This window comes from Dipodomys spectabilis, unplaced genomic scaffold (assembly GCF_019054845.1).
Source record: "Dipodomys spectabilis isolate Male_0828 unplaced genomic scaffold, ASM1905484v1 ptg000002l, whole genome shotgun sequence".
Taxonomy (NCBI): Eukaryota; Metazoa; Chordata; class Mammalia; order Rodentia; family Heteromyidae; genus Dipodomys; species Dipodomys spectabilis.
In genome coordinates this window covers 3290612-3305908 of record NW_024870679.1, presented here as the reverse complement: position 1 = coordinate 3305908, position 15297 = coordinate 3290612, and the positions used below count along the sequence as shown (strand labels likewise).

Below are 15297 nucleotides of genomic sequence, written 5' to 3'. Positions count from 1 at the left end.
GAAAGGAAGAATTGTTCTTTCACATTGCTCATTGTCTTTCTTTCTTGATAGCTGAAAAAATGAGATGGCATTTCCTCATCTTTGTGGCTACCATCCAAAATGACAGAGACACCATCTTCTAGAGGTGTCTGCTGATGGCTTGCTTGAAGAGTATAGATATACTCCTTATACCAATTGATAATAACCAATTAAAGATAAAATAGTATTAGCAATACTGGAGCCAGAAGTCAGGGCCTTGCTCTTTGCAGGCAGATTCTCTACCACTTGAATCTTGACCCCAGCCCTTTTTTGTTGGTGCTTTTTCAGATAAGAGTCTCATGTTTTAGCCCATGACTTACCTCAGACTGTGATCCTCTTATCTCTGCCTGGTTCTTTCTGTAATTACAGGCATAAGCCACAAAGACCAGCTCTGGTTGAGATGGAGATCTTACTAGTTCTTTGCGCAGGCTGGCCTTGATCCATGATTCTCCTAATCTCCACCACTTAAGTAGCTTGAATTATAGGTGTGTGACACTATGCCTAGTTATTAGTTTCATCTTGAAAAAGAACACCTTAGGAATATGTCCTAAGGACAAAAAAGAAGGAAGTTTTGACTACTCCTTATGGTTAGAATAAGATTAATTTAAAACAACAGATAGATAGATAATAAAGTAAGTATTACTAGGGACCAAGATCTCCAACATGAGTGAAAAAAGACATGAATTCAAGTTTTTTAAAAGTAATGGCAACTTTGAAGTAGCAGTATGATCTCAGGAATAAAAGAGATTTCTCTCCTTGAAACATTGATGCCTTTGATAGCAATTAGCATAATTTGTATCCAGATATTAAATTCTAAATATCATTCCCCATAAAAAAAATTAAGGCCCCATGGAGAGTGGCCAATTCTAGGAGCAGAGAAAGAACAAAGGAAATGTGGCATCCCTTCTTTGTCCACAAGGAAGGAGGTGCTTAGTAGAAGAATCAGCTTATAGGAGGCCCTCATTGACCCAACTTAGAACAATATGAGCATTCCACACACTTAGCATAACATTGAGTAAGTGAACATGAATCACAAGAAACAAAGGTGAAGATTTTCTTTACACAAGAACACCAACAAATATATAGAAGGAATTATAGAACAAGTTATGATTTTATAAGCTTCTCTAGTATAACTGATTCAGGCAGAGATAAACAGATGATAAAGTCATGAGGCAACAAGATATTTACATTATAAGTTCCACACTACAAATTAAACTTTACTTGCTAAAGGGAGAACTATCTTTCAACAGCCTTACTCTAACAAAGCACATCTTGGTGTCACTAATAGGGGAATCTGACATTTTGTGCCTCCTGCAAGGATTCTTTGCTACATTGTCTGAAAAATTCTTGCCAATATTTTAATCTCTTTCTAACCAAATTAAACTTCCAGTTCACAGGAAGGAAACAATCTGAAAGATCCAGAATATAGTAGATACTATAAAAACAGCTGGCCTGGATTCTTCAATATCACAGGGTGGAGAGAGGCTAACAAACTTGTATATTAACAGAGGCTCGGGAAATCTACTAAATCTACAAAATGCGTTTAATGAATCTTGATTCTATTCTTGGTTGAAAGGAAGAGGAGCCTTTTAGATCCACAAGTACACTAAGCATCCTTGAGAAAATTGGGGTCTTTGGATAGAATCTGGATGTAGAATTACTGTTAATGTCCTTCAAAACAAAACAAAAAACTACCATTTGAATGATGATGCAGAATTACTGTTAATGTCCTTCAAAACAAAATAAAAAAATTACCATTTGAGCCATGACTGTATTCCTTTGGATTTTAATTTTGTTGTTAAGTTACATTCACGTTTTTGCCCTGGCTAGCCTCAGAATATAATCTTTCAACCTGTGCTTCCCTTCACATCTGAATTGTAAGTGTATGACACCATACCCCATTGGTTTTCTGAGATAGAATCTAACTTCTTTTGCCTGTGCTGCCATGGAGCCTCACTCTATACCTCCCAAGTAGCTGGGATTATATAGACATGAATTATCATGCTCAGCCAGTTTACTATTCATATTTTCAAGGATGATAATGCCATTGAGAGTCTTCTGAAGGAGAGTATACTTACACTTAGAAGATGAAGTCTGAAGAAATTGTTGGTAAATTTTCCTGTCTGTGATCTCTCCCCAACCCCTGCTTCTTTGGTTTGAACATGTGAAAGTATTCATGTGTGCATACAGAGAAAAACCTAAGATTCATTCTATGTCAAGAGCATACAGATGTTATATTATTTTAAATTTAGCTTATTATGTTGGGAACAATTATAATAAAGTTGAAAAAAAGTTTAAAAAATAGTACAATTGTATGGGGGGTGGGGGGACAAAGAATCTATAGCTTATTACTCAAGTACTGAGTATGTTCCAAGGAACCAGGATTTCTTCAGTCGCTTTTACTAACTTTCTTTTTTTTAATGTGGAATTGACAATAATTCAATGTGGAGCTGGCTTAAATATATGTGTGGGGGGGGGGGGGGAGGGGGAGAATAGGATTGGAAATGAGGGAAATAAGAACAGACCAGACAACTGTGTAGGTAGATATCTAAGGGCATTAAAAGCAGTCTGGATGTGGCTTACATTCTGTATTGAATTGTGGTTTTGAAAGAATTATGAAGCCCTTCCTAGTTCTACACTGCAATTCTTTAAAACTTTTCAATGATCTCTAGTTGGTCGTCAGAGGTCTGGATCACTCATTGACTAGAGCACTTGAGTAGATAGTAGAAATCTAGTCCAGGTGTCCTCTGGAGATGAAGAGCAGATGATAAAGATAAAAATCACTGGCGCTTTGAGAGTTCTTCAAGGTGTTTCTCACCTTTTAAGTGACCGGGCAGTGTGGGTCCTGATACTGCCTCATCCTGCTCTACCAGCAGTGACAGAAGGTCAAACTGAATCTCATTTTGAAAGTAAGGTCTTCATATAGAATTGGATTCTATGAGAAAAGGAGTTGGAAAGAGAGAGGGAGGAAGAGACAGTGTATTATCTGGTTACTGAGATATAGAAGGGTAAAGTGGGGGGAGGGGGATGTGTGTTGTGATTAGTCAGCTTCCCCATCCTCCTCCCCTCCTCCTCCCCCCCACTGGAAAAAAAATCCATCTGGGGAGACTGAGAACTTAAGAAACTTGAGACTAGGAAAGAAAGCAGGGAGCAGACAAAACCTGCTGAGTCTCTGAAACCTGGTTTCTGTACCAGGGAGTAGAAGAAGCGTCTGAAGGTGGCTGTGGGTTCAGTTTTCTGGCCTGAGATTGATTCTCAAGATCCCTTGTTTTCTGGGGGTTGTGTCCAGGGGCAGGGGATCTCTTCTTCTTTTGAAAACCCTTACCTAAGTAAAATTGAAAGATACGCAGACTTGTCTATTCCTTGTACCAAGAAGTTAGTGTTGCTGTTTCTTTGGATTCATCAAAAATGGTAATCAGAGGAATTTCTGGTAAGTGTCAAGAAAAGGTGTTGGCACTGTTTAGTTTGACTGTCATGTTCTCTTTCCTCACCCCTGAAAAGGGAGTGGGGGAGAGGAGAATAAAAAGAACTAATTAGCTGCAAAATGTGTGAAGGTGATTAGAAAAGATGTAGAAGCCTTGGAAAGCATATTAGCATACTGCTTGGTACTCAACCTTGTTAAAATTTCTAGCTTCTGATAATCACCTTTTTGCTCAGTGCTATTAGCCTAGGAGTATGCTGATCATCATTTCTAAAAAAAATCTGCATGTAGCATGCAGAAGGAGAAAATGGGCCAGAATATATAAATTTAAATGTCTCAGAAAACCAGTAGTATACCTGAAGAAGTACACTAGCCTAGCCCTTCAAATTATCTCCAGCAGTGAGAAAGATTCATCTATATAATGCCACAAACTTCCAAGGTAGGCTTTCTTAATGATTTGTTTTCCTAGTAATTGCTGTTTACCTTTGAGTCTAGTGCTTCACCCTTAGGAGGAAACTTTTCTAAAGAAATTAAAAGCTGTTAGATAAGCAGGTGAAATAATAAGTTTAATAAGATGTCTAACCTAACCTGTAATTTTTTGAGACTTAAGTTGAACAACATTCTATAAGACATAGAAGAAAGTCATCCGTCATAACACTACTATGCTATTTGAAGATGTGCTCTAAAATAGTGTATTAAACTAGCCTGATATTAAACACAGCAAGTAGACTTCTGTATTTGGGTCTAGTGAAATTCCATAGCAAAGCCATTTGATTTATTAGTAGCGGTAGTAGTAGTATATTCTGAGTTCAAAACACATCTACAGATTTTTAAGGGTTCATATTTGTTTGCATATCTCTTTCCTGGAAATATTGGGTACTTAGTTGGTACTACCTAGTAAATGTGTTGACTGAAAGAACACAATGCACTGCTGGTATTAGTTGTTCTGATCAGTGACCCTTAGCCACAGGATCATAGTGGAGTTCTGGTGGCTTTTAATTCTCTGATTCAAGAAGTAGAAGGCAGAATTGGGTAAGGCCTAGGAAGGAGGGTAGCTGAGCTATTCAACTTGTGAAGCTATGTGTTTGTGAAAGTAAACTCAATTTCTGATAGTAAAAATACTCATTAGGATCAGCTAGTCAAGTAATAATGTTTTTTTTTGTTTGTTTTCTTTTTTGGGTCCGGTCGTGGGGCCTGAACTCTGGGCCTGGGCACTGTCCCTCAGCTCTTCAGCTCAAGGCTAGCGCTGTACCACTTGAGCCACAGCGCCATTTCCAGCTTTTTTTTTTCTGCTTATGTGGTGCTGAGGAATCAAACCCAGGCCTCATGCGTGCAAGGCAAGCACTCTACCACTGAGCCACCTTCCCAGCCCCTAATGTTTTATATTTTTCACATGAGGCTTTAACTTTTGGGGGTTGCCTATGATTCTTGTTCTTAAATTCTATACAGGTTTGTTTTTTTTTTACCTCTTACCAGGCTGATAAAGTACCCCAAATTATTAGGTAGAGGTTTTTTGTTTGTTTTATCAACATTGTACCCACTTAGCTATTTGAAGAAGTACTTTAAAATAGCACATTAAACTAATAGTTAATTGGGTTTTTAAGACACAGCGACTAGACTTCTATATTTGCATGTGGTGTTTGGAGGATGGGTCATTCTGACCTTATAGCCTGTCTCAGATGTGCTGTAAATTCAAGAATGAGATATTGATGTGCTTGTAAAGTTGTGGTAAGGCTGGGCAGTGAGTACCCTAGCATGACATAGTTAAGGACTTCAAGGTAGTTTTTGGCTTTTTATCTACTTTCCCATCTTCCTTATCCAGCTTATATGTAGGCTTAGTATTTCATATTATCTAGAGTTGAAGACAATGAAGTCATGATGGTAATATAACCTACTTAACTATGTAGTAATCTTTTTTCTTTTTTGATGGTACCAAGGTTTGAACTCAGGGACTCACACTTACTCAGCTTGCTTGCTCAGTTGGTGCTCTACCACTTGAGCCACACCTCCAGGTCTGCTTTTTGCTTGTTATTTTTAGAGACAGAGTCTCATGGACTTTTCTGCCTGAGCTGGCCTCAGAACTCAATCCTCCATATCTCAGTCTTCTGAATGGCTAGAATTATAGACATGAGCTAGCAGCACCTGGCTCTTCAGTTATCTCTTGATTTTCTTGTACCATAATATATCTTATATATGTTCTATATAATTTATATTGTGTCTATATATAAATATGGTATATAAAATATATATGTATATTTAAAATATGTTATCAATAATACTGATCATAATTCATCATTGTCATTATTATGGCTTAAATGCAATGTTGTCCAACCCAGTCAAAAGGCTGTTACTGAGATCTGATTTCTTTTTAGTTTGTTGTTTGGGAAGGGTGGGAAGTGCCAGTACTGGGGCTTGAACTACAGGCTTCATGTGCTCTCACTGATTTTTCACTCACAGCTGGTGTTCAACCACGTGAGCAAATGCCTCCAATTCCTGAGATCTGCCTTCATTGGAAACTGATATTCAAAAATTGCTTTTGGCAGCAGTGTCTTTATTTACAATGTAAGGTGAACAGCGGTCTAGAGGGTTTTTTCCTCAAGGGGAAAACAGCTACCAACTGGGAAGACAACCAGTGGAGCTGGAGGCCTGGGGTACCTGGCAGAGCAGATGCATTCCACGGCAGGAGTTGTGATGTGGGGTCTCTACCACATGTTGTTTGGAGAGAGAAAAAAAGGTTATTATGCAGCTGAGTGTTGCTGGGCCACCTTAAAGACAATCATCTATCAGCACATGGCATGAACCAGCTTGAACCTGTAACCTTGCTATACTGAGGCTGAGATCTGAAGCTTGAGGTTTCAAGCCAGCTCAGGCAGTAAAGTCATGAGACTCATCTCCAATTAACCAGCAAAAAATCTTGACCGGAAGCAAAGCTCAATTGGTTGAATGTAGCCATGAGCTAAAAAGCTGAACAAGAGTACAAAGCCCTAAATTTGAGCCCTAATATTACACACAAACATGCACGCACACACTCATGCAAACATACAACTTGAGTTCACATTTTGCCTGCTTTAAATGTGGACCAGACTCATTGAGAGATAGGGCAGTGCACTGCGTAGTAAGCCGCTTGCCACACAGTCTAATATTTTTAGGTAGTGAAGATTATGCTAAGCTTTAGGCTGCTGGTAGGTTTATTAATACAAGGTGCGATTATGACTATTAGTTCAGTTTTTACATTACTGAAAAAGTATTTCTTGCCACAGCACCTTTTCTTTTTTAACCTAAAAATCTGCAAATGTTATTGCAGTTCCTCTCCCCAGCATCAACTCCCATGTAGGTGGTACCTGGGTACACACCCAGAAGTCTGAAAAGAAGATGAAAAGGGAAGGGAGTCACAACAGCATGAAAGGAAGGAGCTTCCAAATAGGCTGCCAATGCCAGCAGCATGGAGCTGGTGGAGGAGGGGCTGCCCCTGGAAAACATTAAGAGGTGCTGGTGGTCTCTTGACTGTTTTTCAACCACCAAAATAACTGCGTATTGGGTTGAACGTCATTACCTTGGTCCTGCATTAATCTCTGCAGTAAAACTAGCTGACTGTTAAAAGTCATACCAACATGCAAGAAATTCTTTCTAGAAAGGCAGTGCTGACCTATGGCCATCTTAGTGACTTGAATATGTTGAGTGCTTTTAGTTTTCTTTTTTGAAATGCAATAATTCTTTTGACATAAAAGATATTCTACAGTTTTAGCACCTAAACTGAAAAAAATGTTTCTTTGGATCCAAAGAGATCCTTGTTAATCATGTTCTATCTGATGGAGTATATGTAGTTTATCTTGAGTCTTTATTGAGTTGTGTGGGTTTTGTTGTTTTGTTTTTGTTTTTGCCAATACTGAGGCTTGAAATCAGAGCCCTAAGCTCTCACTTGGCTTTGTTTTTCACTCAAGGTTGGCACTCTACCAGTTGAACCACATCTACTTTTCAGCTTTTTGCTGGTTAATTGCAGATAAGAATCTCATGGACTTTCCTGTCCAGTTTGACTTTGAACTATTAACCTAAGATCCCTACCTCCTGAGTGACAAACTATAGGTGTGAGCAACCAGAGCCAAGCTTGAGTCTTCATTGAAGACTCAAGTCTTCATTAAAGGGACTTTGAGAGGTTCACTTGTTGTACAGCTGTGTATTGAATGCATTGTTCCATCTATAAGACTCTGAGCAAGATGCCAGGATGTAATTCTTTCTCCTTTTGTCTTTGGGATCTGACCTTGGACTTAATAAAACAGCATATGGACTCTTTCCCCTTGTTATGTTACAAAGAAACTTACCCAGTTAAATGTTGACCCAAGATGAGTTTTAAATAGAAGTACACCCAGATTTTTCTGGCCTGCTGCTCAGCTCTGTTCTATGCTTTCAGTCCTGATGTGAACCTTGCTAGGTAGAAAGTTGAAAGCACAAACCCTGATCATTGCTTTATGGGTCTTGAGGTTTACCAGTTCTGTTTTTAATTTGTGTGTATTACTGCCTGGGCCTAGGCTACACACTGCAGCCTGGTGCTACCCCAGTTGGAGGGTGCATGTGACGGGGGGAAGGTTGTACAGCTGTAACTAATGTGTAGTTTACTCTTCTTAGCTTCAAAATGGTAAGAGCCATGTTGCTTGCATTATGCAGAAAGGATTTTAATCTGAAGTAATGTACATTTCCAGAGATAGTTGCTAAAAACTTGGCATAATTGATTCTGCATGGGAACCTTTTCATTTGTCAAGTTGTAAGGAAAAAAAAATCTCGATTTGATCATTAAACAATTCTATTTATTTCAGGAAACAAGTTTATTGTAGATTTTGAGGAAAGGGCTTATCAGAGTTTAATCGAGAGTTGAGAAAGACTTAAGCCATATAATAGAAGTCAGTGTTTTCATATATTTTAAAGTCATCCATTAATTTGTCTATAAATGCCATTGACCATAAGCCATTTGCAATTTACTAAAGCTAGTCTTTTTTTTTTTCTTTTTTCTTTTTGGGTCCGGTTTTGGGGCCTGAACTCTGGGCCTGGGCACTGTCCCTCAGCTCTTCAGCTCAAGTCTAGCACTCTACCACTTGAGCCACAGCGCCACTCCCAGCTTTTTTTTTTTCTGCTTATGTGATGCTGAGGAATCGAACCCAGGGCCTCAGGCATGCAAGGCAAGCGTTCTACCACTGAGCACCATCCCAGCCCCAAGCTAGTCTTCTTTAATAGAGTTTATTGAGTCATTATTTCCTCCTTCCTTCAGATTCATTCTAATTAGTTAGAATTTGCTGTGGTATCTTGTTTTTAAATTTCTTATTCATCAATCCATTCTAGACTTCAGATTTTAACTGAGTATAGGAGGTTCTACGTATACCTTATTGGTTGATGAGTGCAGAATGATTGGGCTCTGAGTATTGGCACCCTAATATGCATTAACATTTCTAAACATCTTTTCATGATTCTTTCAAGAAGTAAAACCACTGCCAACTTCAGAATAAGAGTGTATTTGGGAGAAGGGAGAAGAACAGAAGCACCATGCGGTATCTGTTTTCTGATAGAGTTGGGTGGAAAAGCAAAGATTGATTTGCTAAAGTTATAAGAAGAGGCAGTAGTTCGCATCTGAAGAGAAGTTAGAGCAGCCTCTGGCCTCTCTCATTTCTCATGGAAGAGTTGCTGACTTCACTTGGTAATGTTGGCTTTTAGGGAAGGCAGTGTATGAGACTAATAAAATAAGATATTTCATAGAATTCTCATTTTAAGTTTTTAATTTTACTGTCGTTCTCTTAATAGCAAATCCAGTTTGCTGATGACATGCAAGAGTTCACAAAATTCCCTACCAAGACAGGCCGGAGATCTTTGTCTCGCTCCATCTCACAGTCCTCCACCGACAGCTACAGTTCAGGTAGGTGCGAACAGTAATGTCCCCTCTGAGCTCTTCCTGGTATTCTTCACTTACCTGGAATCTAAAAATTCTTCCTACTGAGGTTGTTAATTCACAGTTAGGAATGAGAATGGCCCCAGCCAGACATAGCTAGGGAAGCATTTGTTATTTTGATTCTTTTTCACATTGTCTCTGTAGCATCTGTGGCCAGTGCTAGAAGATTCTTATTCCCATGTTTATCCACTGACATTTCAGAGGGACAGAATCAGTGGAATTTTGGTTGACAGAACTGGCTTTGACAAAGAAGTGCCCTTTAAAGCATAATTTCTAATATAAAATAAACCTTGCCACCTGGCTTTCTTTTCGTTATTCCCAAGTCTACTTGAGTTGTAACAATAAAGTTACTATTTTGACTTCTTTTATTTACTAGTAGGATACCTTTTTTTCAGACCTACTTCTCTCCTGTTAACCTCTGAAATGTGAAGCATACAAACCACTATAATTGACTCCAGCTTTCTTTTATCTTTTTCCAATTGAACGGTTAGCCCATAACCTTAGAAAAGGATATAGAGTCTTAGGAGGAACACTAGAAGAAACATTGAGGGGCATCTAACATAAGCCCCATCATTGTTCAACTGAAGAATCATTGCCAAAGGATTAAGAGGCTTTCCTAAGGTCCCAGATTGCTATTAAAGGCAACAAAAATCCATATCCAAAGCCTTTCATTGTCCCTTGCCAGAATATTGTTTGCATTGCCTGGTTTGCAGTGTAAAGAATGTAAAATAAAATACATAGTTTGCCAAAAAAAAAAAAAACCAACCAAACTTATTTCTGTCCTGTACCACTGATAATCCAGTGTAGATAAGATAGGCACACAAGAACAATGTAGATATAGAAGACTGAGTAGTGAAATTAGTGTATGTATTCACTTGGGGCAGAAGTATCCAAGAAACAATTGTAAATGAAAAAGTGCTTTGGAATAACAGGAGGAAAAAAAAGGTATTTAGATGACAAGCAGGTTAATTATAGCCAAGAAAGAAGGATAACTAATTGGAGTGAGTTATAAGTGGAAAAGAAATGGATTACTAACAAACTTTTTAAATATCTTGATGGTCATGATATAGAAATGTAGTGGAGTGTTTTAAAAAGTGAAGTGATAAATAGAAATCAGTGAGCATTGGTGCACTGGTAGAAACTGTGACAAGGCAAACATTCAGTTCAGAAAGGAAAGAATGATTTGAGAGGTAAAGACTGTGTAGACCCTCTTGACTATCTGTCTGAAGGCTATATTTAGCATTTATGGAAAGCTAGTGTTTAAAGTTGATTATCTTGACCGACTGGCAGTAGAACCAGATTTGCCTGCTTTTTGTGTTACATTTTTTTCCCTCATTATTCCTGAGCACAACCTAGTGCAAAAATCCCTTGTGAGAATCTCTTACTGTTTTCATCTATGTCGGTGATTCTCCAAGCAAGATCCTCTGACCAGTAGCATCAGCAGTGCCTGAGAACTTGATGAAATAACAGTATAGGGTACCTCCTGAGATTTATCAAATGAGAAACTTTGGCCATGGCACCTAGGTATCTGTGTTTAAACAAACATTCTGTGTGATTCAGATAAATGTTTGAGTTACAAGAACAAGTGCTCTATAGAAACAGCATTACCTCTCCCTAAGTTAGTCTTCTCTTTTGGCTAGCCAGATATCTCTGTTATATGGGATCACTACAGGACTAGAATCTGTGACCCCTCATCAAAGGTACTAGTACAGAGCATCCTTAGGATGAGCGAAAGAGCTGCAGCAGAGAGAGATGCACAGCAGTTCTGTTCATGCTGGCTTAGACCTGAAAGAGTAGGTTCAGCTGAGAGTGACGTAAAAGGGAGCTCCAATTAGTGTTTGCTTGACTTAAATGACAGTCCCTTGGGGGTTGCACTCTGTACCATTGGGACCATTGAGGTTTTTGTATCCCTCTTTCTTTATGGCTCTAGCTGCATCCTACACAGATAGCTCTGATGATGAGGTTTCCCCCCGAGAAAAGCAGCAAACCAACTCGAAGGGCAGCAGCAATTTCTGTGTGAAGAACATCAAGCAGGCAGAATTTGGACGCCGGGAGATTGAAATTGCAGAGCAAGGTAAAAGAAACAGAACGGGTCGGGGACCAGAAGCAACCCTCTTATTGTTTATCAGGACTGAGACAATTTAAGGCTTGAAAGCTAACTTGAAAGTAGTTTGGGGAAGGACAGTTGCCTGGACTTTTGGATAAACACTTCTCTCTTCATGGAGCTTCAGCCCCAGGAATTTTGTTCTTGTTTTTCCTTCTTCCTGCTCTCAGCATGTGTTTTCCTCCCTCATGACACCACATTCAAAGATCTACAGTGCAGAGTCAGCAAGTCCTAGATCACTACATAGTAGTTACTTATGTGGGATCTTACTGGAGTTGCCAATCCCCAAGACCTAGTTTTCCCAGAAACAGCTGATGTGGGGGAGAGTTTAAGCCAAGGATATGGTAGCCTTGGGTCTGCTTTGGTCCAGAGCACCCTCTGCTGGAGCAAAGTAGAAGTGACTGGCAGTTAAATCTTGGTTTCTCTATCCAGGAAGCTCTTTACTGTTGTTTTGTTTGCACCTTGAAGGCCTGTCTTTTCTGGGAAAGGGGTAGAGAAACCAAGCAGATTTACAGGATAAGGTAAGACAGCAGAGAAAACAGAAGCAGGTGGCTTCCAATGAAGGCAAAGACTTTCTTCCTGGTGTGGTAATTGGGTATGGAATTACATTAGCTTGTGCTATAACTAGTTCTCTCAAATGGATAGATGGTGAAACCCATCATCTATTTTGACTAGTTTTGAGAGTTTACTGCATTCTTCCTATGTAAAGTAGAAGCAGCAAAAGAAAAAAGAACTGCCAAGTGGTTGCATGATAGCTTCCTACCATTACCTTACTGAAGCTTCTAGAAGTCACCAGGGAAATATGTATGCCTGGTGTTTTTTTATTTTTGAGTTTTTTGTGTTTTTGTTTTTTGTTTGTTTGCCTCATCTAACTATACCTTAGCAGACCCAGCCCGGCTGTGGCTGTGGCTGGGCAGTATATGGTACTGGTAATGCAGACCTGGCTCAGATCCTCTGTTCTTCCACAGACATGTCTGCTCTGATTTCACTCAGGAAACGTGCACAGGGGGAGAAGCCCTTGGCTGGTGCTAAAATAGTGGGTTGTACACACATCACGGCCCAGACAGCGGTGAGTTTACTGGAAGAAAATAAAAAGACTTCTAAGAAAGGAAAGAGACAAGTTGTTGTTGTTGTTGTTAACTTGCTTTTCTTCCCCTATTGAGCCACCCTCCAACTGTCAACTATTAAATAGAATGTATATTACATAATGATGTGTTATTTTATTTTCATTTGTATTAGTACTCCCATTTTAGCCAAGCCAACTTAGGAAGAACTCAAATATGATCATGATAAAAATGTGTAGACCTCTAGGAACATACCTTTTGGGTATAGCTAAGTACCAGTGTGCCACCCAGCTGGATTACACCCTGTGTAACTTCCCCACTGTGGCAGCTCTTGCTGCAATTATGGATAATGTGTTCCTACTGAGGTTTGCACCCCACTGCTGAATGGCCCTCCTCTTCCTCACCCTGTCTTCCTACACATCCACACAGGTGTTGATTGAGACACTTTGCGCCCTTGGGGCTCAGTGCCGCTGGTCTGCTTGCAATATCTACTCAACTCAGAATGAAGTAGCTGCAGCTTTAGCTGAGGCTGGTAAGTTCAGCTTTTTTTTTTTTTTTTTAAACCAGCTCTGCCTCAACTTACTTATTTAAACATAGACTTTGCTGTATCAAAATTATCATTACATCATGTATGTCTAGGGACTATAAAATTTGCGCAATGATTAAAAACATCAGCAGGAAGAAAATGGATAATAAAATCTGTGGCAGAATAGTATTTCGTCATTAAAAATGATCTTTGAAAATAAGGACAATGAGGAAGTGACCAATGCTGTGTTAAATGGATGAAGATAACTAGTAAGCTGTGTGAGCTCAGATGGTCTCTTTTCACCAAAAGTCTAAGCAATTTTGAGAGAAAAAAATCCACGTAAGCAATGCCCTTTTTTTTTATTGGTAGATCGTTAGCTTATTTGGTATTCAGTATTACACTGAAAATGTCTGTGTTACTGGTGAGTTTTAAACATAAAATTTTTATTGTTGAAATGTCTAGAAGAAAATCACCATGAGGCTTCTTTGAGGACTTCCCATTTTCCTAAGATCTTCAGAAAGTAACTTTATAATATTCTTGCCTTGCTTATTCTGATCTGATAAGTGTTTATCGTAGACATTTAAAGATTTCAGAAACAAGTCCATAATCCCATTTCACCCCTTTCATGGTAAAATTTTTCTTTTTCTGTCTACACAGATAGAATGAAACTTAGTATGCACATAGTTTTATATCCTGTTGTTTTCAGAATTTTTCATATCACTGAAAACAGACACATTATTAATACCCATACAGCCTGTGATTTTCCTTCATATTTTCCAAACATTGAACATTTAAATTCTTTCAAGGTGTTTTCTAATATATATGATGCTCCAGAGAACAACTTTATATTGTTTTCCACTTGATTTTATCTCTTTAGGATGGAGTTCCAAGTATAAACTTGGCCTAAACACAGTAACATTTTATGATTCTTTGAATTAAAGTATTATTTTGACTGAGTTTTTGCTCTTCCTAAGTTTGTCTCTCTTTGGGATAGTTTTTTTGCCTTTGTCTCTTCACATGAATCTCAGAAACTGATTCTGGTACAGTACACCTCAAAGGAAGAACTGACTGACTTATTTTGATCTACAGGAGTTGCAGTCTTCGCTTGGAAGGGCGAATCAGAAGATGATTTCTGGTGGTGTATTGACCGATGTGTGAACATGGATGGGTGGCAGGCCAACATGGTAATGATTCATGCCCATCCCACACTTTTGACTATAGATTTATTTCTTTTCCTCCTTCAAAGCATGGTTCCCTAAATATGTTTTGGATGTTTGGTCTTACTAACTGTTGCTAAAGTGTTTATGAGCATGATAATCTATTCAAAATGGATATGAGATGCACAAGGCCCTGGGTTCAATTCTCAGCACCAAAAATATTAAAAGAATGGGTCTGAGTACTGAATGGAAAGGTGGAGAAAGGGTAAGTCTAGCTGAACTCGTGACTCAAACACAGCAGAATGAAATAAAAGGAAATGATACAGTCCTTTAGAGTAGTATATTTGGCTCTTTTCCTTCCTGTCCCAACTCTCCTTTTGTATTCAAAGGGGATATATATTTCAAGACTCAAAGCTAAATATTAATCTAACACTCTTCACTGTAGCCAGGCATGGTGGCACATGCCTGCAATTACAAAGCTTGGGAGGCTGAGGTGGGAGGATCAGTTGATTTCAGGAGTTTGAGACCAGCATAAGTACATAGTGAGAGGCTGTCCAACAAAAAAGAAATTTGAAAAGAAAAAAAAATAACTCTCCATCATAAGAATCCTTTTGAACTACTTTGCACCAACAGATTTTACTGTATTTCCACTGTCTAAACTTTCTCTGTGGAGCTCTCAGAAGTGCTCTTCCAGAACATACAGGGCTCTCTTACTAGTGCAGAAAGTGGGCTCAAAGTTTCCCCCTAGCTCTAGCAGCCTGAATGCCCATAGAAGTCTTCTGGCTGTTCTGTAGATCCTGGATGATGGGGGAGACTTAACCCACTGGGTTTATAAGAAGTATCCAAACGTGTTTAAGAAGATCCGAGGCATTGTGGAAGAGAGCGTGACTGGTGTTCACAGGTAACAGATTCTGGAGTAGCTGCCCTTGTGTCCTTGCCTCAGCCAATTCTTCTGGTCTCTCCTAGGCTTTAGGGCTGTGTTTCAGACTTGTAGTAACTGAATGGGAGTTGTCTACACTAGATAAAACTGAGTTTTTACTTTTGAAAAATCAAGGTGGCTCTAAAAGAAAGTTTT

At 39.0% G+C, this 15297-nt stretch overlaps 1 protein-coding gene across 2 annotated transcripts in view; it reads left to right on the top strand.

Annotated features, from left to right (window-relative positions):
• The window catches only part of Ahcyl1 (adenosylhomocysteinase like 1), a 42391-nt gene that overhangs the window by 18245 nt on the left and 8849 nt on the right, over positions 1-15297 (top strand). For both annotated transcript variants that reach the window (XM_042675264.1, XM_042675274.1), the window contains exons 2-7: positions 9227-9338; positions 11302-11445; positions 12444-12544; positions 12969-13071; positions 14155-14249; positions 15017-15123. In XM_042675264.1, coding sequence (XP_042531198.1) covers positions 9227-9338; positions 11302-11445; positions 12444-12544; positions 12969-13071; positions 14155-14249; positions 15017-15123 — 662 coding nt within the window. The remainder of the gene's footprint in view (positions 1-9226; positions 9339-11301; positions 11446-12443; positions 12545-12968; positions 13072-14154; positions 14250-15016; positions 15124-15297) is intronic.